General features: G+C 40.1%; 1 protein-coding gene across 2 annotated transcripts in view; it reads right to left on the bottom strand.

The window, feature by feature from the left end:
* GRM7 (glutamate metabotropic receptor 7) overlaps positions 1-27190 on the bottom strand; it is a gene marked incomplete at both ends in the record, with an annotated part of 300368 nt that overhangs the window by 170159 nt on the left and 103019 nt on the right. For both annotated transcript variants that reach the window (XM_080625888.1, XM_080625889.1), the window contains one exon: positions 26624-26840. In XM_080625888.1, coding sequence (XP_080482014.1) covers positions 26624-26840 — 217 coding nt within the window. The remainder of the gene's footprint in view (positions 1-26623; positions 26841-27190) is intronic.

Genomic DNA, 27190 nt, shown 5'->3' with positions numbered 1-27190 from the left:
TTTCTTCAAATAACTAATTTTATTAGATGCCAGCATATTGTATATGGCAAACTAGATGCTCCATTTTTTCCATGTAAAACCCTATGAATGCTCCCCATTGTCCACACAGCATCTCCTAAGATTGCCTGTCATCAGCTTTGTCCCCTGACTCAAAGCGGAGCAAGTAACAGGCCCTTTCAGAGCTCAATCATGTCTCCAATTTCTTGTTCGGTTTCAGAAAAAGCAGAGAGTTTTCCAAAGTCTACAAAGGACTTCCAAGCCCAACCATTCAGGCAAAATGAGAGCTAATCTAAAAAAATCACCCTGAATTTCCTGTAAAGTATCAGCATTATAGCAGTTATCTACTGTTATCCTATTTTAACACATCTATTTGTTTCAGGTGAACAACAATCGGTATTTTTACCACCATTATTTGGTAGAGAGTCTGGGGGGTGATGCAAGAAAAATATAGTGCTGAACAGTGCCTAAAGAACTGCTTCTGGATTAAACACAAAGCTGGTACCTATGATATGTTTATTCAAAGCTTATTGTATTTTCTTTATTTTATATTTTTTTATATATATAATATAATTATTTATATATTATATTATATTATATATATAATATAATATATAATATACATTATATAATAATTTATATATTGATTTTTCTTTAGCAAGATTCCAGTTGACCTACATAATAATACTTCTGGTACAGAAGGTGCACATTGCTTTTCATATTTTTGTAAAATACACATGTAAATGTATATTTACTTGGTTATTACACCTCTTTTGAGCTATAAAAATCAAATTTGAACAAATGTTTCAGTTTTGTTCAATTTGCAAGCCAAATTCACAGATCCAGTACTTTTTCAACAGAAGGACGCAACAAGGAAAAAGTATTATTATTCCATATTAAGTCATAAACCTGACTGCTTTTACATTTATATGACACTGAAGAACTTCAGTACACAGAGGCAGCCATCACTGCCCTACAGGAAGAAGACAGAACTTCTTCAGTTCCTGTCAATGTTGATCAATTTAGCAGAAACAGAAAACATGGTAAAATAGGAAGACAGATGCATCAAAATAATTTTCCCATGATTCTGTTACCCTTTAATTGTCATAAGTTAATCCTGTAAAATGACAGATGCATTGTTTTCCATTCTGGCTGTCTCGCTGTCTCCTTCCTTAAAATTCAACAGCAGCCTCACCTTCCTGTCATTTCCCAAAAGCCCATAGTCCACGCTTTATATCAGTGTGTCATAAGTACATAAAAAACCTGGTTATTTGGTTGAAAAATATCTGATTTTAAAAAAGGTACAAAAGATGTACATGTAACTCAGCTGGCAATCTTAGGACACGCTATTTGCAAAACAGTCATTTTCACAGCTTTATTTTGCAACATCCTTCCCACAGCTCCCCATTTCCATAGTGATATATGACATGTGTTGCATCATGTTGAGAAGGACACGAAGAAGGTGAAATCTCCTCCTTGGCCGGAGACGGCCGGATAAACAAAGCACGTCCCTGCAGTGCTGGATGCACATGCAGAGGCACTGGTGGAGCAAAGCCAGGGCACATGGGATTCTGCTGCCCCAGTAGGAGAGCAGTGTACTACTGAGAAATTATTCCAAATTGCAGGTGTAAAGACTAGTAAGAGCCTGGCAATGAGCCCATCTTGTGCAGCTTGCTGCCCACACTCCTTATTTGTACTCGTTTTAAGCCTTGTAACTGTGACCCCAAGCATATTATTTCTCAAGCACCAGGCATCATCTCTTCACATTAGCCCAGGGCAGCTTTGAACAAGCCATCTTCTAACGACCCACAGGCATGAAGATGAGCTGTTCTCATGCACCAGCCCCAGAATGGTCTCCCTCTTTTGAGAGTGGGAAAAAGTGGAGAGCTGCAGTAGGACCACAGCAGAGGGGCAGTTCGGGGCTACAAGAGCTGTTGGAAATAACAAGACACATCACAAAGAAGGTCATCCTGTGGATGCTCCACAGGGTGTCCCCCAAAGTCTGCCCCAATCACCTGTATGGCTTTCACTGTCCACACTCCAAGCACAGAAAAGAGATTAAACTGTCACAGGAGATAAAGCTGCAGACTTAAAACTTGAGATCTGAATGACGAGCCTGGAGCTCATTCTTGGCTTCTAGCACTCTGTCTCTTTCCAAGTTATTGATATTCAGCTCATAAATTCTGAAGCTTACATGTTTATAGGCATTAAGGGAAAGGCTTTTCTCAAGCAGACCAAAACCTAAAAACTGGCCATGCAACTAACGACTGGAAAGGTAAGTCACCACAGCAAAACAAATCTTGAAAAATAAATTACTGAAGAGCTTAAATTCAGCATATGTTCTCATTTGTTACAAATCCCAAGGCTGCAGGCAAAAAATGTGCTTCATCACTGGGGGAGCAAGCAATGGCACCAGATACCAAACTACGGATGAGCAGAGTCGAAGAATTAAGAGAACAGGAGAAAATTATTACCTGCCACCACTCAACTACTCTGCTGTTTGGGAAGAGAAAAGCCAAAGAGGATAAAACAATTCAGAAACAAACATCAAAAAAAGGACACGCTTGCCAAAATAACAAGTATACCTATTACAATGGAGAAACTTTAATCCATCTCTGTTCATGTTTGCTTACCTTGGCATTTCCTGTCCTTCCTTTTAATACTTACAGAGAAAACATTTCTCCCTGTCAGTAATCTTGTTTATTTTAATAAAAAAGCCATTATCTTAAAACAAAATCCTGTGAATTGATCATTGAGTCAAAACGGCAGAGAAATTCCCATAGGCAAATCTTTTTAGTATTCTATAAGCATGTCTAATTCAATTAACACCAGCCAGAAGAAGATTATGTAAAGCTACGAATTATACATATCTATATGTATACAATAAATAAAAATTAGATGTTAGGGAACAGACTTTGTTTCAGGTAAAAGCTGTATGTTTTGCACTTTGTATTTCAACTAGTATAAAAATCTGACTATGCCCAGAGATCTTTTCTAAATACATCAAAGTTTCATAAACCTCAAGACATGCACACTCCTCAGGCACAACTTTACCTGAAAAAAAGTTAATGTTTTTACTCAAATTCCAGATGCTGACTGAAATACAGCTGTTTCTATCAGCCCATGTTTCCAGCACAACCCACTGCAGCTGCACCAGCTGACAGCAACTTTGGGATAAGGAGATGGAAAAAAAACTACTATTACTCTAATTTTGGGAGAAAATACACACTTGTGGTGTGAAACATTATGAAAGCTCAAGACAACAATACAGCTAATAGCATCTTACTGTTTGCACTTTACTTATAGAACTGATTGGGTCAAAAATCTCATAGCCAGTAAGTGTATAGCATATACTGCATGGAGCACAGCTTGGAAAATGAAGCGTGAGAGCGATGCACTCTGGTTGATTTCTCCCAGAGGTATACACAGTACTGTAGAGAGAAAGGTGTCAATACTAAGGCCCAGGACAGCAAAACACCAAAGCCTGCACTTTACACTAAATAGGCTAGCAGGCCCACCAAAGTTAAAAGCCCTATTTGGTGCCTGAGTGCTTTATGAGTTTGGGTTAATGAGTTCAGTGTCTCATAGGACCACTCCTTCAGTTTCCCCGCACTTCTGTTTTTATTGCCAGTTTGACTCCACAAAGAGTTTACAAACTTTGAGACATATGTGAAAACAATTTTGTTTTCTTTATTTAAATCACTATCAGCTGTTGTTATGGCAGGGTTATCTTTGTCTGTTAATTAGTAACCACACACACACATGAGCAGAAAAGCCTTTACCCTTCTTTTTCTTCCATATTGATTCAAACTCTTCATAAAGCTCACGAAAAGGAAAACACTAGAAAATCATGGAAGCGGAAAGAAGCCTGTCTTGTGGGTCACCCATGCAAGGAAAGAATTCAGGATTGTCCTTGAAAGAACTTTTCTGAAGACTACAAAAACCACAGAGCACAATTAAACCGACTATAGAGTCTGAAAGTTCTTGTGCCAGAAAACACCTTCTTGTCTGTTTCCTTTTTCCTTGGCTCAAAAAAGAGTTGAAGGTTAAAAAAACCCAACCAACTAAACCACCAAATAAAACAACTGGCCTTTCGGACATGAATTAGAAGTTGAAAATGAGGACTGGAATTAAATTAATGTGAATTCTGGGGTTAGCGAGTCCAGCTAATCTGGCTGGTTTTGTTTCAGAACCCAAACACCTTGTGACAACCTGGGCATCAGAAGCAGCATGGCTTTACCTAACTAATTAGGTCTAAGAATGCAGAAAGTTTTCAGAACAAGTCTCAGTTTGGGGTTCTTTTTTCCCCCCTGTAAAAAATACAATTTTTTTCTGCCTTAATTTTTCCTTCAGCTAATTTAAAATTCCAGATCAGCCAGAGCACTGTGAAACTTTTTCATCAACATGCATTGAGACATGATGAAGTTCCACATTCACATCGTTTTTGCCTGAAAAGTGAACTTACAGTAAAAATGATCTACTTTTTATAAATGTGTGAATTAGGGCTAAAACTTAAAACTCAAAATAAAATGCTAGTTAAACAGCCATATGGAGAGATCCTGAAATACAAGGCAAGGCGAGGACCAGCGCCTCTTGCAGCACTGTGGTTGTGCACAGACCTGCTATATTTGACCGCATCTTGTGTCTAACAGTCCCATCTAACAACAAAACCTTTACTTCCAGGAAAATCTCAAAGCTGTTAACTGGAAACATCTAGAAGCTTAAACCTGAAGTAAGCTTACGTCGCTCTGGTGTTGCCCTCAGGAAAGCTGAAACAGCATGGTGAAAAATTTCTCTGACTTCTTTTGACCACAGCCAGCCTTGGAATATTCTACATAAACCTTGGTCAAAGCCCTGAACCTAACGCTTGGCAGAGCTGCAGATTCAGCTCCAGCTCTTCCCAGTGTCAAATGTTTGACCAGACGCTGCTGTTGGTGGAAGGGAGCAAGCCCAGGGATGTTCTGAGCAGCACACAGCACATCATTTAAAAAGTAACAAAGCAGAGGCTGGAGGAGTTGTCTCTTTTTTTTTTTTTTTCCCTTTCTTTTTTTTTTTCCTTTCTTTTTTTTTTTTTTCCTATGTTTTTAACTCCAATTTTAAATATAACGGTAACTTCTGTTCTAGACAGCTGCCAGGCAGCAGGCTGAACCCACTGACTGGTCTCCACACAAACTAGGTCGGTGGGTATATAATTTTGATAGAGTAATGGCATATTCTTACTGCTCATGAGCATCTTCACTCAGCAGCTCAGTTCTAAAGATTTTGCATACCAAACAAATTGGTTACAGCAGCATAGGAACAAGCATCTACTCAACTTGCTCCCTTCCATGTCCACAGGCACTCAGCTGCTCAGCATTGCTTGTTCTATCTCATCAGGTCTGTTTCAAAGCTCAGTTGGCGACTCCTCCTCTCACCTCAATGGTGCCTCTGCCACACTGCCCCCTGCTCACTGAGGGGACGAGCCAGCTGAACTCAGCACCACACATTATTCACACAGAAAAATCCTGGTTTGGGGATGTTTGCACATGCAACTGAAGGAACGCGACAGTGGTCACCCCTTGCCTCTGCCATCCTCCTTTCAAGAGAGGATCCTAACAAGGGCTAGCACTGGGTTTCACAGCACAGTGCAGCAAGCTTGGCTCACCAAGCATTCCTGGCTGTTTCTCCCACCCTGCCAGCCGACTGCCCAACTCACAAGATAACAACCCTCATCCTTGGCCTCCCTTCTGGGATGAGGCAGAAGTCTGGTGCCATAATGGCGTTAATCTGTAAGGTTAAGAAAACCGGATGAGCAGTGATCAAGCTGAAGACGCTGATCTTCAAGATACATCATATAACTATATATATAGAGAGAGAGACAGAGATACATACATACACTCTTATGCATAAACACACACACTTAGAGGCAAAGCAGCAGACAGGAAGTCACTGCACATCATCACCATGCAGACTGTCTCTGCAGCATTTTTACCTCAGTCTGAGGATCACCCCCACCCCAGTGATGTTGTTTATGTCTGGGTTCAGCTAGAACAAAGGTGAATTTCTAGAGTTTGGTTTTTTTAAACACATCCTTGAAGGAATAATGACTACATAAATCTGCAGAGGGAAACAGCAATATGTACAGCCTAACATAAGTGTTAGAGTGTCTTATGTAACAGACAGTAATAAAAGAGCTTACAGAAAAATAGCATTTTCAGTTCCTTGAGATGAAAGTTGTTCACTACTGTGTGACTTCCTTGCACAATATTCAAGGCAACACAAGGATTCACTGCATAGACTCACTATGCAAAGGCACAAGCTGTTGCAGAGAAAGCTGGAGACCTTATGGCAGGTCTGAGCTTCATCTGGTTCTTTTTCAATTGCTGCTTCCTTCCATCATGATGCAAATCTCTATGGCCACTCTGCTCTTTGTCTTTCCAATGCCTATTCGATTTGGTTTAGAGTAAATCATTTACGGTAGATTTAATTTCTTGGAACTGATAATGACTGTAGGTAGATATGGATCCTTTCATTTAAAACTTGCCTTTGCAATTTAATCAGCCTCCTCAGCCTCACCACCAGCTTGAAAGTAATGTGGGATGATTGTAACGGTGACTAAAGAATGAAAAAAATTAGACAAAAAGTAAATTAATGATTTTTTCAGAAATATTGAGCTGCTCTCTCTAATCAAGTTTAACTGTAATGTGCTTTCCCAACACACTTGTACTTCCCTGGGGAGGATTACATCTTCGTAAGCAACCTCAGGTTTTTTTTCTGTGCTGAATAATTAGATTCCAGTCCTCCCCTGAGCAGACTTCCTTCCATCCCACAGCACACGGGTGCCTATCCATACTCAGGAAGACAGGATCCATGCACAGGAAATCAGGAGAGAAACGCCATTATTCACATTGATTTTCCCATTCTTAAGCTTCTTAAGAGATTTCTATGAATGATGTGAGACAACATCCATAGCTATTCTGTTGATCATCAGGTAGCCTGTTGAAAGTCACCCTCCCTGTCACCTTGCATCTGCCACCATGCCACAGAGCTCCATGCCCCATGGCCGGGGTCCTCATCCCCATCCACACTATTTTGCAACTCCCCTTCCTCAGAGCTGATAGGTTGTCCAGCCCAAACTGTAACTCAGAGGTCCTGTATAGGCAGTCTGTGTTTATGTCTAGTATGCCTGCAACAGCCAAACACAAAAATGTTCATAAATAGAACAAACGAAAAAGCCATTCTATATCAAGAGCAACCACACATCTATCTTTCCATCAGCAGATGTTGGAATCCCAGTGTTGGAATCTTTCTTCCAGTGACTGGAGCTTTTTGACAGACACAGACGATCAGGATCAATGGAGATGGAAGATTAGTTATAACAAAGGAGAGACTATCTACAGGAACTGTGGAGAAATACCAAAGGGGACCTGAAAAACCTAAAAATCAGATTTCAATATTTTTTCCTGTTCGTATTTTCACATTTAACTGAGTTGCTTTTGCTGCCAGTGTATTTCCTTATTTTATCTTCATAGAAAACATGAGTCTTTGAATGCTTACATAAAAATTACTGAAAAGAATGCATCAGCGCAAAGGAGAATGGTACAATAATGTTTTAAGTAGTATGGGAAAAAATAACGTATCTGAACCAATGAGCAAACAGCTTCCCTTTAAATGTATTTGATTTGGGTCTGGAAGCTCGGAAGAACTGATGGAATCCAACAGCTTATCTCACAGAAAGTATGTCAGTTTTATAGAAGAGTTAATTTTTCAAGGAAAACATCAGCTGCCAAAGCAATGAGACATTTACTGTTGATAAGGATGCTTAAAGATTCACAAAGAAAACTTTCGCCATTCCACTATAATAGGATTAGAAATGTCTCGAAAGCTCCAAAAGCTGGAATTTTGCCCTGAAGAAAAAAAAAAACCAAAGACATGCCCCCAGAGCAAGTGAAGAGAAACTGGGTTAAATTTCCAGAGCTAAGTTAGATCAATACGTAAGAACCATTTAAAAATTGCTAAGACCAGAGGGCTGCAGCAGGCAGCGCTCTGTTCTCACTGTGCCAGGGGATTCAGGGCATCATCTGCAATGGAACAGCCCAGGTACTGCACACCAAACAGCAGCTGCCAGCTCACAGAATCACAGACTGGTTTGGGTTGGAGAGGGCCTTAAAGGTCATCTAGTTCCAACCCCTTGCCTCACCTGAGTTCTGGAACTGCAAGGCAATACTTAGGGTTTTGTCTGTGTCATGTGGTGCTGAGCAGAAATACTCAAACATCATCGTGAGCGTCTTTGGGTCCTCCCCAGCAGCAAGACACCTGGTGCCACTGGCTCAGTCAGGCTGTAAGGAACATCTACCATTGCCCCACACCAAAACCTGCACAGCACTGTCCCCTGCCACTGCAACTCAAACTCAGCTTCCCCCACTGACTAACCTGGCATGGGATTTTGCATTTATTTTTTTACAATACATTTCATCAGTAGGAGATTTCTTGTCTAACACTTACAAGCCATAAACTTTCCCAGCTCGTGCTACTGCAGTTAGAAAAGATTTGGGAATAGCTATATTCAAATTTTTTATCAACAGAATGCTCTTAGTGACATTCTGAGAAAATCATCCAGCTCCTCTATTTCTCCATCTTGTTTTTCTATCTGTAATATAGCTACACTAGCACCCATTCACATCACAGAGGAAGTGATGTGTTAAGTCATGAATGAGGTCAGATATATACATATATGCATATACATATATACATAGACACCTACACAGTTTTAGGCTGTGTGATGCTGGAGCCTGAGAAACAAGATGAGAAACCCCAAGTCTGACACTGCAAACTGAGGACATTGCAAATGGTGCACTGATGACTCAAATGGTGGGGGAAGAAGAATCACTTTGACTTAACTGGTATGAATTTTTTCCTCCTTAGACTTAAAAAGATATTAAAAAAAAAAAAATACATGTGACTGGAGGAGAAGAAACTGCTGTTTCTTCCAAATGGGTTTATATAAAAAACAGTAAGACATTTCTAAAATAGAGATCTGCGTTCAGATGTTGGTTTTTAACTGCCATAACTCCTCACAAATAAAATTACTATTCTTGGGTGTCACTAATGAGGCCCTATGAATTGTTATCTAAAATCTCAGAAGAATTCTTTATTTGAATCAACTATGCGAAGCATTTGATCTTCCTTAAGGATAGTCAGCTTTTAAATATAAGTATATATGTTTCCATTGACTGAAGAGCTAACGCTAGAATGGAATGAATTATATTCACAGCAAACAAATTAAAATGATTGCAAGATCAATGACTGTGTTGTAGGTTGTAGTTCAAGCAGGAATAAGAAGAAAAAGAGAACTACGGCGTAGCAAACGCCTGTTAGTGATGATCTGGAAATGATGCAGAAGTGCGGCCATTACCACTGGCGTCAGCATTACTTCTTGCTCAGCCTCCTCCACTTAAATTGAAAGGCCGTCATGAAATAACCTGCCTCACTAACTAAATCAGTCTGTTCAGTTGCTTTGTTTCCAATTTACTTTAGCTTGAAGCTCTCTTTCTCTTTTAAATGGCTCCATCACTTCCCTGATGAAGAAGGGAAGCCTCAAATCACACCTACTTTTCTTCCACAGGCATCTCTGTATTACCCCCCCTGCTTTTGGAAAGAACGATCCTTTCCAACGATGCTTCCTCTCTTCCTAAAACTCTCTTTATACTATTTTAAGAAACTGTGTCTGGCAAGAGCGATGGGAAGTAAAACCATGCACTGCTCTGCGTAAAATCCAATCAGATTCAGAGCTTTGTAACATCCCCGTCTATCATCTCCTCCTTCATCCCCCTGACTAACATATCCCCTTTTTGTCTAGTTTGCCACAATCAATTGGTGTTCTGCAGTGCTGGTGGTATGCCAAGTTACATGCCTATGGGATACAGACTTATTAACAAGGCAGGACAGATTTATTACTAGTGATCTCCAGACCAGCCGCTGGCCTTGCTTTGCCGCATGCGAGTGCACATGCGTAACCCCCCATGCATAAGCAGGAAGATGATCCTAGGGATACACAACCTGCAGCACGAATTGATACGAGCTAGTCTGGAACACATCCAGTCTTCCCTTCTGCACCTACCCTTCAAAATATCCTTAACACTAACACATAGGGTAACAAATACTTGTCTTTTTCTTCCCTTCAACTGCATTGTATGAAGGCGTATCACAAACACCTGTAACCACAGCATAGAACATTTGCAGAGTTTGCGCTTCCTTTTACATCTTGTATGCTTCTGAAGGTGTTACTGGGCAGTATCAGATACCCTCTTTCCATGGAAGATGCTAAATTTTACGATCTAATTAATTTGCCTCTTAAAGGAACAGGTAAGACTAAAACATTACACATTCGTAAGAAATGCGCAAGTTACTTCTCTGTTTTCTGTTAATCTCTGAGACAGCTTAAGATACTACCTTTATTTACGTGGTGCCAGCTGCTGCAATTTGCAAATGGAAACATATTATTTCGAAGACCCACCGTATCTTTTATTCATAAAGCTATATTTAATGAAGTTCAAAGGTTGTTCATAGAACTGAAAGATGTTTTCCCCAAGTATGATATATGCTTTGACAATCACAGACCTCTGTATGTGCTAGAATGCCAGTGACCACATCTATGAGCACTTATTGCCAATTACTCTTCATGTTTTTCATCTAATTAATTTAGCCTGGCCAGCCACAGTGCCCAACACATTACAGTAAGTCATAGTGATGTAACAACAGTGCTGATCTTTGCTCTAAAACCATTTCCCCAACTCCATACGTTGGATCATGAAAAGCAGAAGCTTAGAGGGTAATTAATTTTTCTCACTTAGGCAGAGTTAGCTACCCAGAAAATGTTCTCCCGGGCTGTCCTAAATATGGCTCTTAGTTAAAATAATGTGACTCTGTCTGATCATGTCATTGTCATATACTTTGCCTTTGAATATTTAAGATCTTGCACTTTTTTGATCCTGTCTCCAAATCTTTGGTTTCCTTTATATGACTTTATTTGCATATTTGGAGCTGTCAACCACTTTTGCTAGATTAATTCCCTAGTAATACTCTTCCCTGTAATTTAGAGCACAAAGAACTTCTGTACCACAGTAAACAAACCTACAGACAAAGCATAACTGTTCATCTTGAAAAATAAATTAGTAACCATCTGTGTTCCAGTAATAAGCATACCTAGGAAAAAGCATGTATTTTTGTCTTTTCGTCTTTTCCCACCTATTTCATGCGACTCGTTTTACAGACAAGTCTGCAATGTGCGTGATCTCTCAATCACAGCTCTCCTCTCTGTCCCACACAAGCACATTTAGGGGTCTCCTGCAGGATCTCAAAGCCATATGTCATACATATTACACTGCAGAGATGCTCTTGAAGTACAGGATAACGCAATTCATTCCAGGAGATGTCTTTACTTCTGGGGCAGAGAGGAAGGGAAGCTTTAAATCTAAATAATTGTACATTATCTACTTAAAATTGAAAACTAAATTGGAGGCACATCCCTTAAAGAGACTCTGAAGACTACGGCCAGTATCACTAAGGCAGCCCCTGAACTCTTCAAGCAGTGATTTACGCCCATTGGTGCCTGAACAGTCACACACCCTTATGGGGGTCCCCAGGCAGCTCCTGTTCTCTCACAGCCAGTTTGGTCCCCACCTTGCATCTGACAGCCCATGATGCAGCCCTCTGTGTGCACCCTTGTCCGTAGCAGGACCAAGACCTAACTAGGAAAGAATTTTCTCATGTGAATTTGCCATCGCAAGCAACATTATATATATAGATTGTGTGGTTAAAAGAAAGAAAGAGAGCACTCCTCTTGGATGGAGATCAATTCATTACACAACTGCTTAGATGAGCAAAGGACGTATCTGCAAATAAGCTTTCAGTACCAGACATTTTCAAACACTTTTGATATAGGATGAAGCAGGAAAAGTCCTATATTCAAACCCAGCTGCTAATACACCTGTGCACATTCATGTACTGAAGAGAAAAGCAGCTTAAGTACTAATGACATCTAAATTACGTCTTTCCTATCTTTAATGTTTATGAATCTCGGCTCCTTTTTAAGTAGAAGATGTCATTAGAGCTTAATCAATAGCATTCTACTTTAAGAAAAGCTTTCTGAAGCTGAAGAAACTACATAGGTTTTGCTTTGAAACCTGCTTGAATTTGAAAAACGATAAAAAGAACGTGCTTTATTTTTCATGCTAAGGAGGTTGTTGAAATTTCTCAGGAAAATCAAACACTGACTACAAAACACGATGTTATCCTGCTCTGTTTACGTGCAAAGCAGGGCTGAAACCAGGGAGAAGGGCTACATATGCCAACGTGCAGCTGCATGCTCGCTGAGAAGCCAGAGATCAATAAAATATAATAAAATCTATTCCACCCAAAATGGGGAAGATTATTATCTTTGGATTCAGTCAGTACTTTACGCAGGGCTGCACTCTGCTCCCGCTCACCAACATGGAGCAGATGCCCTTTAGCATCACATGCTGCCTTGCTCAGCATTCATAAAGTGGTAAAATCCAGGTCTGCAGTTCTGGTGGGAAGTGCCAGTGGCTGCCTGGGGATGTCAAGGCCACATTACCTGCTGCCTCACACTGGCAGGAAGCAATCGGTGACCAACAGGTTACTTGAGGAAGCCATAAATATCAGTGAAGTGATTCATAACCCAACTGAGCGCTGCACATGCACTCTGAGGCATTCATTTTGCTCCTGGTCAGCTCATGTGACCCTCAGCTCTGGGCACTTCAACTCAGCATCACCAAGCGTCTTGCACAGATAAAAAGGTCTTTCAATGGATGGTCAGCCCTTGAGAAAAAATAAATTAAAAATAAAATAATTACACTTCTCCAAAGCAAAATTTCTATAAAGGCAGGTTTTGGCACAGTCCCAGGCTACAGTATTTGTACAGTCTCTCCCACTGCAAGCAACTGTTTCTTTGGGTGACTGGTTTTGTTTTCTGTATTTTTAAATCCTAGAGTGCCAAAGATTTTTTCCTGTTTCCCAGTAAAGTCTGAGGAAATAGCTAAGATGGCCTAGAAGATGTGCTTGTTCTCAAAGTAAATGAAAGACTTTCTTGGACATCAAAGTTCCTCTTGCACTTAATCCGGAATTTCAGAGGCAGTAACACAGATGCAAGAAAGGAAGAAGAGAGAAGCAGAGAAAGAACATGGTGTTGCTTTAAAAAGAGGTGGTGCTTTTAATGAGTTTTGAAGTCCTCAAAAGTAGGATTGTAAATTGCTGTATAGATTGCACAGTAACTCCATATCTTGCATTTGTTCTTGGAAAAGACTGAGGGGAAAACAAAACGCATCAAAGAAACCTCAAGTGAAACAGCACTATCTGCCAGAGCCTCAAGAGGCAGAAGACTAATAAAATTTTGCAAAGCACTCCAAAGTGCTAATTGCTTTTTTAGTGCATCTTACAGAGTGGTGGCATTGTAGGGCATCTAAGTGTGAAGAACCTAGAGAGGGGCTATACTTTCTTAGAGCTTCTGTAGAAGATTTTTCAAAAGATGTTTATTTCAAGGAGGAGTTTGTGTACTCTAGACTTCGGCTGCAATTTTGTGATGCTGTTTCTCTGTCGTCCCTCTTGATGTTAATAAATAAAAGTTATTTGATTACAGCAATTGGAGGTTTGAGATCAGTTCTGGCTGTAATGAATATGCTGTGCTTTCCTAAGAATTCAGAACACAAGCAATAAACTGGTTCAGGGAATTACTAACAGGTAAAAACTTGAACCTGGCAATATCCAAGCTCAAATTCATCCTGGCTTGGGGTAAATGGGACAATGCTCTTATCACACAGTCTGAGCTGGCAAAACAAAACCAATTTTGATGCACAAGCATCCAAAGGAAACATGCTTCATCCCAACTCCCAAATAAACACACTTCATTGATAAACCAGCCAGCACAGACTGGAGAGGAATTATTTATCTGAGCAAAGAACATTACTTTGGGTAGCACAACTCCTTCTGGGATTCTGCCTCTGATAAGACACTTCACCAGGTTACTGCACTATGGTGCCAGAGCTTCATTTTTCAGGGTTGCCAGTCACCTTATACAAATGCTAAGGCCCCAGCGTTGAGACACAACTATTTAAGGCTGGATTGATTTCTGTACATACAGAGCAACTGCATCTCCAATCAATTTCAATGGAAACCACAAATGCTCAAGATTTTTTGGGGGGGAAAAAAAAAAAAAAATCTAGGCACTCAGGTTCCTTTATATAGATTCAGATGTTGAAACATAAGACTTCAAGTGGCATTTGGTTTTGACATTGAAATAGTCAGATATGAAAAAAGCCCTCCCAAGGAATAACAGAAGAAAGCTTGGCGAAAGACACATGGTGCGAAAAATGAAGGCCATTTCTTAACAAGAGTCCACATGCTATCCAGCAGTGATATACCAGCAGTATAATCTTAATTAGCCAATAAAAGTTCTTAGACAATCTGTCTAGACTTTCTTTTGCCTGAATATAAAATTGGCCTTAAAAGAAATATATGAACAGCAATGAAAAGTCAATGAAAAGCTGTCAAAAAAGCTTCCTGCTGTTTCACATCTGCACCCTGCACTCTTCTTAAAACATGATCATTTAAGTGGAATCCTTCATTTTCTAAGCAGAAATGCTGCTATATTTGAGATTATTTCATTGCAAGCTCACAGTCAGCTTCCCAACTTGCCAATGTATAACGTAACCAGAGGACATCTCTCCCAGAAAGGCGTAATAAACACAGTCCAACACGGACCTTCATCTTGAGGAAAAGGAGTCATTACAAATCATCTTAACCGAGTATAGTCATGTTTTGAAAGTACACTGAGCTTGCCTTGGAATGGTATTTTCACTGACGCAGTAACACCATCAATGCCACAATACAGGGGTTAACGTAGAGAAGACCCCACTTTACATGAGAACCAGAATTTCACCAGCTGAAGGGAACTACCATCGCCTAGCCTCGGAGTGACAGAGGCAGGGAGAGCAGACCTGCTTCTTCTCCAGTGGGTGCAGCAGCAGAGAGGGCAGGAGCACTGCTGCCTCTGCTCTGGATAAGTTTTCCATTGTAAAGCATCTACCTGAAACACTGCTACTTATTATTTTTCGTAGGAAGCCACTTTCCCATATCCCAGAGCTCGTACCCAGAGAACTGTCTGACCTCGCACCCTAAGCAGGACCAGGATGCACCAACGCACCAGAGCTCAAGCACAGCAGTGGGGGAACGGACGATCACAACAGCTCCCATCCTTAGGCGGGTGAGCAAGGCTGAGCGACAAGTGACAAGCTGCTCATCCTCATCTCTGTTAAATCCTACATTGGGCTGTGTTTGCTTAAAGGCAGGCAGCCAGCTCACTGAGGAGAGGAGCTGGAGCCCGGAGGGACCCACACCACACACTACTTCCTGCAAGTGACACATTTCATGGACGGTCAAGACAATGTCTGTATCTAACCTTAAGCAGAATATCTTATTTTAAAACCAAATCTGGACAATGGATGCCTGCTCTCTTTGTCATACCGGGACGATCCCAAACAAAACAGCAACCTAGTGAAGCATTGTCATTTATCATGAATAAAGAGACAGCTTCAGTGCATATTGCAGCATCCAGTGTCAGCACAAAACCCAATTCAAATTTCAAATTAATATCTGCATATTTGAGCTACCTTTCCATTACCCAAAGTTTAATCTGTTTCATCTCTGCATTTACACAATGTAATACATGTCAAGTCTTTTTTGGTTAACAAAATAGTTGAATAATTTGCTTTATTAACCAACTTTTTGTTATTATCAGGCAAAAAAATATGTGAACAAGGAATACTGAAAGCACTGTGATTTGCATCAGACTATTTGCTGCTGACATGTCTGGTTTCATGTACTGATGCAAATGCCTGTAGCATTGCACGACACAGGACCAGCTGAGGCACCTTCCTGGCAAGAGGGAGGGGCATTGTCAGCATGAAGTTTTCTTTAAATAATGAACATCAGTAAGGTGTTAAAATAATGCCAATAGTCTCCATTACAAGAGCAAGCTAGATGGCTTCCTGATGCCTTATAGATTGAAAATATATGAATCTTGAAATACCAAAGGGAAAGGAAACAGAACAGCCTGCAGTATAAACTGTGTATATATATCTTCTCAACATCCTGGATATATGTATAAATCTCTTAAAATGCTGTATTGCAGTTCATATTTTCAGCTCGGATATCTTGTTGAATATACTAGAGCAAATAGTCCAGGTATTTCAAACACTGCCTTGATGAATAACTTTCCTAAGAACGTGTAAAGAAAGAATATAAACTCCATTGATCGTAATTTACTACCTGCTATGATTTTGCAAAGTGGGGTACATATACCCAGTTACAGTGACTTCCTCCTCTCATTGATCTTTTTTTCTACACAAGGAAGCTGGTCTAAGGAAAGCTTACATAGCTTCAGAGATAGACAGGGGAATATATTTCGCATGCCCGGAAGATCACTAGCAATGCATGAAAGCCGTCTTCCAAGAGTGTGAAGGGTTCAGGACATTTGTCATCCTCTGTTGTCTGAGGAAGTATAAGGAATGAAGAAGGCAGGGGAGGGCACATGATGGAAGAGGCATCTTAGAATTATTTATGTGCTGCTACTCCCCCATGGCTATGAAAGCTGTTCCTTGCATTAGCACAAAGTGAAAAGGGACTGTGAAGCATGGAAGGTACAAGATGGGGCAATACTTTGTATTTCCTCCTGGGATGAAGGATTTCAGGGACAGAAACTGGAATAACTTACTGCATTTGATTATATATTACCCTTCAGATACAGAAATGCATTTAGAGCTGGTCCCAAATGAAGTTCCAAAAAATTCATCCTACTTTGCAAGCCAGACATATCCCATAGGAAAACCTCACTGTAATCACAATATTTCTCTTTTCCATAGGGAAAGTCAAATGACAGCAGGGGCTTCCTCTGCAGAAGGTTTTTGTGAAATTCATTTTATTCCTCCAGGAAAACTGACAAGACGCTTTGCACCACACACTGGAATAGGCACTGTAGGCGTCAGCGAAATGGGAGCCAGGATTCACAGGCTCCACTTCTCCCCCTGGGTAGGTTGGGAGGCAGGAAAAAAATATAGGGAAGAGCAAAGGCTCTCAGATGCAATAGTCTAGGAAGTCTGCTTTCAATGTCCCCAGCAATAAAAAGGGACTTTGGGGAAGAATTTTTGTCTCATCTTCCAGGAGTTTTTAAGTTTTCACAATCAAAGTCAATTCTCTTTCTGAAATCATTACTTTTTTTTTTTTTTTTTTTTTTTGTGAAATAAATGTGATTTTCTAGCCTCTACAGCAAATATCTTCTCTATTCATAGATGCATTTTTCCCTGCCGTGGCTCAATCTTGGCAACACCAATCACTTCTTCCAACCTTTGTCTTATGGCTTTTCATCTTTCCTTCTTCTAATTGTCACACTTGTCTTGCTGTTTCCACAGACCTGTTCCTTCCTTTTATTGTTCAGTAAATCTGGACTCTCTTCTTTTCCCCTATTCCTCCCCAGATCAGCTTTTGCAACTCAAGAGAATGTTCTCGTCAACCTGCCGAATGCATATTAACATACTTTTTGTTCATTTGTCCATTCCCTAATATTTCCTCTGCGTGGGCTTTTGGTTTAATTTCTATCCTTCCCAGCAGAAGATGGATGCAGAACACACACTTAGTTCTTGCTTCTCTGATTCTGTTCCATTCTGCTATCTTTACCAGGAGGAACACATTACCCTTGAGATGCAGAAAACCTGCCAAACAACAAGTGAAAACAAAACCTAAACAAACCAACCAACCAAAAACACATAACCACACCAGGAAAAAAAACCACAAGCAAACAAACCAACCAACCAAAACCTCCCAGAACTGGATTGGAATGAATACCTCAACCAAACTTGCATCAAGCCAACTACTTCACTTCTGCATCATGGCATATGCACATTGCAAAATCCAGGAGCATACCCCTGGGACGTGCAACTTGTCTCATAAATATAAAGGCTCAACCATATATTTGCTTTGAATAGCAAGGACTTTACCAATTGCTTTTTGCCAGGTGATCCACCTGACACATTTCACATAACCACAAAAGCAATGTTTTATTAAATTTAGGGTAACATTTTAAAAGGGTGCTGGCAGTTATTTGTTTAGTAACAGGAATCACCTAATTCAGTTTTATTCTGTCCTTGAAATGCTCCCAATCTCCCAATGTTCAACAAATGCCATAAAAAAATGGATATTCATAATTAAAGTGAGTTATGCTATAACTGCAAGAGCAGTCTGTTACAGCTATCCAAGAACACTTCGCCAAGAACACCCTGTGTGAGATCATCCTGGAGGACAGAGTGCAAGTTTCCGCATGTATCAACATGGAACTGGTCTTGGATTTCACATAAGCAGACGTGAAGGTAATCAGGTCATATCTTTACCTCTTTTCCTTCTTCCCCAACTCTATCATATTGATTTTTCATGAACCTGTTTGAGAAGGAGGAATTACTCCAACTCCTGCTAGTTCCATCACAGAACTATATCACTGTTTGGGCAGGCAGGCATCTGATGCTGCCATGTCATCAGGTAGGTAACCAATCCATGTGTTCCCAAGCTCATCAGCTTCACTGCTTTCCTGAATGAGATCGTAACAACCCTACAAATCTCCACCAGGTAATTGTCTTCCAATGACGACAAAAAGATAGGAAAATACGCATATCACATACATACCAATGATTGGAATTTTTTTTTATTCAAACTCTTTAGTGACATGCCTATATTTGGTGCCTACACTCCCTGTGTAGTCAAGAGAGAGAAATAGATGTTTCAAAAGGGCAACTCCGATCTCATCACTCTTGGTTAGTGCACAGGGAACAGAGCCAACAAACTTAGACATCTGTTATGTCTTAGGTAGGAAGATGACTTGCTAAAGAGATGAAGATTGCATTCACAATGTTTTGATAACCTAAAAATACAAGCAGGCACCTAAATGGATTCTCAGCATCTAAGCCAGGCACCCAATGAGTTTCACCCAATATGACAGGCAGGTCAGAAGTCCAATCATCACCCAAGGGCATGACCCCTTCACTCCTCTGAATGACATCACTTCTCACAGGTTATTAAGAGAAGTTGCAGCAGCATATACCATGCGCACAGAGTAACAGATTTACTTTGCAGAGACATGCTTTGCCCTTTCTTTTCCATGATCAGACGTATACAATTGAACTCTAAATGCAATCCAAAATACCCTCGAGGAACAAGCCCAGTGCATCTTCTACTAGATCAGTTACAATTTAAAGGAAATACTATTAAACCTGACAGACTGCAGCATACAACACAAGTTGGTTCAACTTCAGAAAGCTATTTTTCTTGACTTTTTTTCTGAAATGGTAAAACATTTGTTATCTGACAAAACATAGGAATAACAATAATAAATTTCCTAACATTGCTATTTAAAATAACATCACTGCACACCAAAAAGACAGATGCATGAATATTTGAGAAAAACACAAATAAAATGGAAACCACTTAAATTGCTTGGATATAAATGGCTTGGTTTCATTAGTGGTTTATATATTTCTTTTTGCTGTATTTGATCCAGAAAAGGGGCTCTCAAGAAAATGAATAAAGGACATTCCAATTGGAAAGTATAATCATTTAATACAACCAAAGATGAAGGAGCAGTACTGCACTGCTGCTTCTCCATCCCCCAGAGACCTCCATCTCCCCCTGCAGACACTGAGCTGCCCACCAGGCAGGAAAGCACAAGGAGGGATCTGCAGGGCCAGCAATTCACTGGGAAAACTCCGTAAGACTTGGACCATACTCTATACCTCAAACTCCATAAAAGCACTAGGGTGTGAGAGCCTCCCGAGAGCCAAGATACATGACAAACACCACTTTGACAATACCTGGGGTTTTGTACAGCTGGCTTTTGGACTGTGCTTCAAAAACATACTTATAGGTCTATTTTGTCATCCTGTAAGCTCAGCTGTTTGTTCTAACTGAAATGCTTCAGTTAGAACAAACTGAAGTGGCTTTTGCCCCTTGGGTTACAGCAGAGAGAGATGCAATGAGCACAGTTTGCAAAACACAGTTCCTTCAGCAAAATAAACAGTTACCACAGTGCAGATCACAACACCTTAGCCCATCTTCTTTCAAAACAGTGACTCATTCAAATAATATTGGAACAGTGATTCTGTTAAAAGTTGGGTTCTGTGAGCTGCCACAAAGAACAGAAATCACAGATCATAACTTCTGGGCATCACTGGATGATGTGTGTTATCACCAGTTGCCAGTATGTTGTGCAAAGCTTCACTAATAAATCACAAGTATTTGTTAACAAATAACACAGTCAATGCAATCTTTGCCCACCACAGTGAATCACAGTGGCTTCACTAACTTTTTTCACCTTCCCTTCTCATTTTTGGGATTCTTTTCACCTTTGGTTATGTTGTAAAGTGATTGCCTTTTGTAATGAGCACTCTAAACCCATTCAAGTAGGGCTTTAGTGGATCAAGCAAAAAGAGATGTTTCATTAACATCAGAATGTAAGACAAAAAGAAAATAAATCAGGATTTTCTACTTGGCAATAGGAATCAGTATTTCATTTGAGACTACAGACAAATTAGTCTCCTCTCCCTTCTTAAAACACAGGCAGTTGCACAATTCCCACATAGCACTGATTTAACTCTCATGTTATCTAGCACTAATTTGTGCTAATGGAATTCCCAACAGACAGCATAAAATTAAGTTCTTTTACAGAAATGCAGATTCAGGATCATAGCAGGCAATTGAACAGACCTACAGGAACCTACAGAAATGTTGTGTGAATCACTGAGGCATGACAGAGCAGCTCTTGGCTTTTAACAGTGTCAGCTTCCACAGAAGATACGTACTAAATTAGAGCACCATATTACTATATGCCACACTGAAGATTTCATAGGAAGTATCATGAGATGATTCAGATCACCAAGAACCCAAACTAAAAGATTCTGATCTTTAGAAACACATCAGTGTAGGAAAGACTTCAAACCTTTAGGAAAAGCTGACATATTTTCATATTTAGGTGGATAAAGGAGTTTAAAACAGTCTTTGCTACAGATAACAAACCCACTGAGAATAATTTCTGTAGGAGATACTTTATTGTATGAAGGCAATTTGCAAAGAAACCAATGATTTAGGAGATTATACCATTTAATGAACAGATTTTAACCACAACCAGAGAACTGGTTCATCTGATTATACTAGAGTGATATGTGTTAGATATAGATATAGAGGCAGTGTGTCTTTCAGGTATGCCAGTGTGTGTACACATATAGTTTTTACTAACAAATACAAAGCTGGGAAAAGCAGGATAAAGAAGAAATCTGAAATTATATTGAGGGAGAGTAAAGAAATAATATTCAGTATCACTGCTGGGAAAAAAAATTTACTTATGAGGATAAGGAGAAGGATTCACAACTTCAAGGGCCTCATCTTTGCCCTGACAATGAATATTTTTTGATGTTTCTTCCGTTTCTGAGCGAATTCAGCTCCCGCAGCGTGTGCATCTAGGCCGTTCCTACTGCATGCAGATGTTCCCAGCATTACATAACAGATGTCTGCACAGCACTCATGGATCATGGAGAGAGAGAAGTAAGGAAAAATATCTTTAAAATCCTCCAGCAGAAAAAAAGGAGAAAAGACGATAAAGAGACTGTTGCAAGTGTTGTGCTTCCTGTGCTGAAGTGAATTAAAGTTTACTCTGCTTTTTGTTCTGTCAAGGTGATGATAGTCCTTTAACAAATACAACACTGCAGCTAAAAGTCTTCAGAAGAAACTTCAGTATATATAATCGTATCAGCACACTGGTACGCAAGCTTTAATCTCATTTTACCGTATCTTTAGCACACAGGGAAAGAAAGCATACTTTTCTAGCCCTTTTCTTCTCCAGTCCTTTCCAATGTTTGAGAACTTCATCATCAAAACTAATACATGGTTTGTAGATTGAGGTACTCTGTTACTGACATGACGCTTTGTACAACAGCAGATCTAGTTCAAGCAGAACTGTGCTCAAAATCAGCCTTGTTGAGCGGAAATACTTATTTCTGAGATTAAATTGGACAAGAGAGCTATAGAAAAGCAGAAGAAAGAGACAGCGGGCATATGGGATTGCAGATCCGGAATCCTTTTCTTTAAACCGCTTGTGCTGCAGACTGTGGAGTAAGCATCAAAGTCTACACAAGCAAAGCAGCTAGTGTACTCGTCTGTGAAAATGGGCAATTTTTGGAGAGAAAAAGATTAATAAATGGATATTAGATCTTTCATTTATCTGTTAGGAGGCATTCAAGTGGTCTTTTGCTAATGACTTCAACATATATGTTTATTACAGATAGCAATTAACCTTCTGGTACAAATTAATCTTTAAAAAAAAAATCAAAGATAAATTAATCTTTGAAATTCAAGTATTCAGTAGTTTCATTAATAATCTGAAATTGTCCTTTAGATTTTCCATAATTAGACCATTCTCCTAATTTATTAATCCCAAAGACTGCAGAGCATGTTTCAAATCTTCATCTCCTGCCACAATGACATATTCAAACTTGCTTGAAGTACTCATAATAAAAGTCACTTTGCGGAGAATTATTAACTCAAAGGATCAAGCAAAGTCTTTGTATGCTAAAGCATATTTGAAAACTAAGCAGGGATAGCACTTCCTGATTCAGCCAAGATCTTACAAATTGTGAGGGTGAGTAGAAACAAGTTTGGATAAAACACTGAATTTAGCATAATTAACTTGCTACAGATTCAAGGCCAAAGATTATAAACGTGCTGGTACCTATAGACTAAACCTTCCTTTCTGCCAAAACACATGGATTATGAGATACAAGGCAATTGTCTGACAGCTCATTATGACTGCTTATTGCTGGTGTGTCTCAAACTTTGAATAATTACCTCTGCTCAGGGGCTGTTCCAGCTCCTGGCAGATGTACTTGGTCCTAACCGCCACATTATCTCAGGGGAGATAAGGAGCTCTGCTCTGACACCTCTCCCAGCTCTATTGCTCCACTCACTCAAAGATGGGGGCAGGATTCATACCACTTCAGTGACCTCCACAGCCAGCAAAGATCTAAAAGAGCAAATCAGCCAGCAGTGCATCATCTTGTCGCAATCCAGGCAGCATGGGGAAGCCAGGACTAAAAAGAGCTTGGAGCTGTATATGCCCCTCTTGCATTTCCTCATTTGCATCAGGCTACAGAGCTCATCCTGCTACTACTTTGGTTATGTGTTTACTTGCATGCTGGGCTCCCATATTTGAGAGCAGTGGAGAAGCAAGTCTGCTTGCACACAGACGTGGTGTTTCTGCAAAGTCTCACTGCAGCCTTGCTGGGTTTTGATGTCTGCTTTGACCTGGGGCAATCCACCCAGCATCTGAACCCTGAGCAAGACTAAAGCCTACACACAAATCAAGCAGATAATGCTGTAAGCATAGTGCAACTCCTCCTAATGGACATTACTAACAGCTAACTGGGAAATGAGGTAAACCATGCCTTATACTTTAACCCCTCTCCTGTCCTTCGTCCTCCCCACATCACTGCAGAGTACACCAAATATGCTCTCTGAGCTGGGAAGAAGAGATAATCCGCTGTCTCATTGATTTCCAGGAGAACTGGATATTTTGACTACAGAAAAAAAACTTCCTCCCACCAGTGTTGGATTTTTGTTGCTTCTGGCATGAGTTTTCCAATTAGTGAGAGTGTTGATTGGCACCCCAAGCACCACATTAATCTACTCACATGGCAGCAACAGGATCACCACCCCATCCCTTCTCCAGTCCCTGCAGTGTTATAACAGCATGGCATGCATTACCATGCTTGACTGTGTATCTTTTGCAAAGATACTGCATAATTACACACCTCAGTCAGGCCACATATACTTGAACCCATCTAAATATATTTATACTCAAAGTGCAACTGATCTCGGTAATATTTCTCTACCTTGTGAAGCCTCCTGTCCCTTCTGTTCCTCATTAGAGCAGACTGTTCACTTCATGCGTTCAGACACATGGCTCTGTACTATTCAAATGGGTTTACATAGAGAGATCAAGCAGCTACTAACTATACCACAGCCATAAGTCAATGAAATTATTGCTGTTTATTGCTTCATCAGGAGGCTCTTTCCAAACCCTGATACTGCAGCAATCACCTGACAGCCTGCTTAATTATTTCTTTTGCATAAAATATCCCCAGGGAGACACAGCCACATCAGGCAGCAGGAAAGCAACCTCAAACCACTGCACCCTCAACATCATCTCCCCCGGAGCACAGGCAAATCCCTTTGCAACAAGACTCCCCAGAACAGCACCTGAGAGATGGTCACAACCACTCCTGAAGTTGGGGGACACAGTGCCATTTCCTTACAGGGGATCAAGGTCAGGAGATCAACCTGTATCTCCAGACAGCGTGGCTCCATTACCTCTAGACAACAGGATCTTCTTACACTTCTCAGGCTTTAAAATCTCAGGGAACTTGTTGACAGGTATAAAAACCCTTCAGAACTTCACCTAAGCTTCATCAGTGTAATATAAAAACACCAGTGCAGCCCTAAGGAGAAAAAGCTGCTGCACCGAGGGCTGGATTATTCCAGTTTCCAGACAAGGCAGGCTGCGTACAGGGAAGAAAGTTTATGCATTATCCCTGTTATTGTCTTAATCTTGCAGGTGTGACCTATATCACCTGCACGCAAAGCTAGTTTAAGCAGGATATTCTTTTGGTTTTATGCTTTATATTTTATGAAGGACACTGAATTACATGTTGACTACATGAATAGCTCCTGTCATTAATTTAATTCTACAGAAGATCTATAAAATGATTCAGTATTATTCAGCTAGAGTTCGTCCTTGACTTAGAGAGAACATTTCTGATATGATTTTGCAACTGTGGATATTTGCAAATAAAGTCAATTTTAAATTATAATGAACACTGGTATTTGTCACTTTCTGTGGTATTAAACCAAGAACCATTTTCTTTAATACCACATAAATATGCATTCAAACGAACAGACAAACTTATGCAAATACAGGTTCTTTCTGTGATATCAATATAATGAAATAATTCTGGATTCGCTTCTCTAAACTCCCTTCTTTCAAAAAGTGCGGTCGTCTTCTCTGCTCAGTCCTTGGATAATGCTGCCAAAAGCAATCCATCAGCTACACCCTGGCAATTTGGGAGCGTACTGATGCTCCACCTCACTGATAGCTCAGGGTATTTGCAAAAGCAGAGTGCATGCTGTAGAACCAGCTTTGCAGCAACCAAGAAGGTGGAAACCTCTGACGGCTGCTTCAGAGCGACACCTGGCCCGTCCTAGTCCTTTACTTCCATGCACTCACTGATCTGGCTGGTGATTTACGATTTCAATAAGGGAATTGCGGATTCCGATGTGTTGTTTGTATTTAACACAACACCAGGGCAGTTACTGGTGGGAGACCTGCAAGTTCATTTTAGGAATACAACAGAAATTTTTTGTACAATAATGATGGGTTCCCAATCAGGATATATCATTGAAGGCTTCTGAAGATGGGCCTTGCATGTATCACCAATAACAAAGGACATCATCTGCTTATTTTTCCTCACCAGAACAGCAATGAGCTTTAAACAATTCAATTTCCAAACATTTATGATTCTGGATAGCAAATCAGCTTCCCAAGGATTTATACCTCTATTCCCTGAAGTGCCATCTAAAGTCCTCCTATGCTCTGGCATCTCTGGAGAAACTTAGAACTATTTATGTTGAAGAAAAAGTTATGGGGGTAAGGGGATGAGCACACTGACAAAGCAGACACACCTTCAGGACAGGTCTCCTCTATGTTTTGCACTGGAACAGGAAAGCAAGCTGTAGAATTGGAGAATCCTGTCAACAAAATTATGAAGGCTCAACTCAATACCATAAGCCTGATCCAGGGCAAGACACAGCATTTCCTTGTCCTCTTGGAACGTCTCTAACTGGCAAGCGACATTATCCGACATAGTTTGGCCTTCTTGGGACACCATCGAGTGAAACCAGTAACAAGAAAAACGTGATGCATCACACCAAATGTCTGATGTGCCTCACACCACACCACTGAGTCTGTTGCCTCCATAACCCAGGCCAGTAATCTTTGAGCCTTCAAGTGAAAGATTATGAATTTTCTCAACTGAATTGGTCAAGAAAAATGCTAAAGAAAAGCAATACAAACCAGGCAGCAATCTGAAAGGTGAACAGCAATAGTATGACACAAGTCAGTATCAGGTAACAAGCAGTCTTCACAGAATTTCTAGCTGTGGAGAGATAAAAGCTCAGCATTTTACAATCTGTCTTCTACCCATGTAAACATAATATAATGCCATTCACTGTAATAGTTGGAGCTTGATAAGACTCAAGGTTTTCTATTTTCTCCAGAAATGACTGAAAACTATTAAGGCTTCAAACTCTCTGAAACTCCAAGGCAATTTTGGAACGAAAGTATCTAGGAGCCAGTAAAGAGGATTGCAAAGAACTGAAGCAACTTTAGAGTCAAATATATGTTCTAGAAAAATAATATAACATTTAGTACAAAATAACATTCATTACTTCTGTAGCATTTTCTGGAGGGAGGACGGGCATTGCCTACCTGCCTCTCTGGAAATTTGCATGAAGGACTCGACTCCTTTTTCTCCATAATTCCCTTCAGATGCCAAAGTGGACACATAATTCCATCCCAAAGCTTTCACAATGTCCACCATTGCTTGTGCTTGGAAGGAATCTGGAGGAACCACACGTGAGAAGAAATCATAGCGCCTGTCATCACTCAACTCTGGTGCAGTTGAGGCATAACTGATTTGTGGGATCTGTAGAAAAAAATAATTTCTGATAAATATACATATTCATATACTTCTTGCATTTCTTGCAGCAGTTCGCTAAAGCAGTTAGCTTCAGCTAAGCCTGAGTTCATCTTCACTGTCTCCATCTATGTTTCTCCACCATGTTCCTTTATAGTGTACAAGAAAAAGAAACAATCTTTTTGTTGCCTTAAAGTTACACCAAAAAAAAAAAGAGAATCACTGATCAATTGAAAACAACTGTATATATGCACATGCACAGTTTCTTCCTTTCAGGCAACCCTAATCAAATACAGCACACACAAACCATTTTTCTCACTACATCCTTTTTATTGGTGGTCTGGTTTTAAGAATATCAG

This window comes from Psittacula echo, assembly GCF_963264785.1.
Source record: "Psittacula echo genome assembly, chromosome: 9".
Lineage (NCBI taxonomy): Eukaryota > Metazoa > Chordata > Aves > Psittaciformes > Psittacidae > Psittacula > Psittacula echo.
This window is presented reverse-complemented; position numbering and strand designations above follow the sequence as displayed.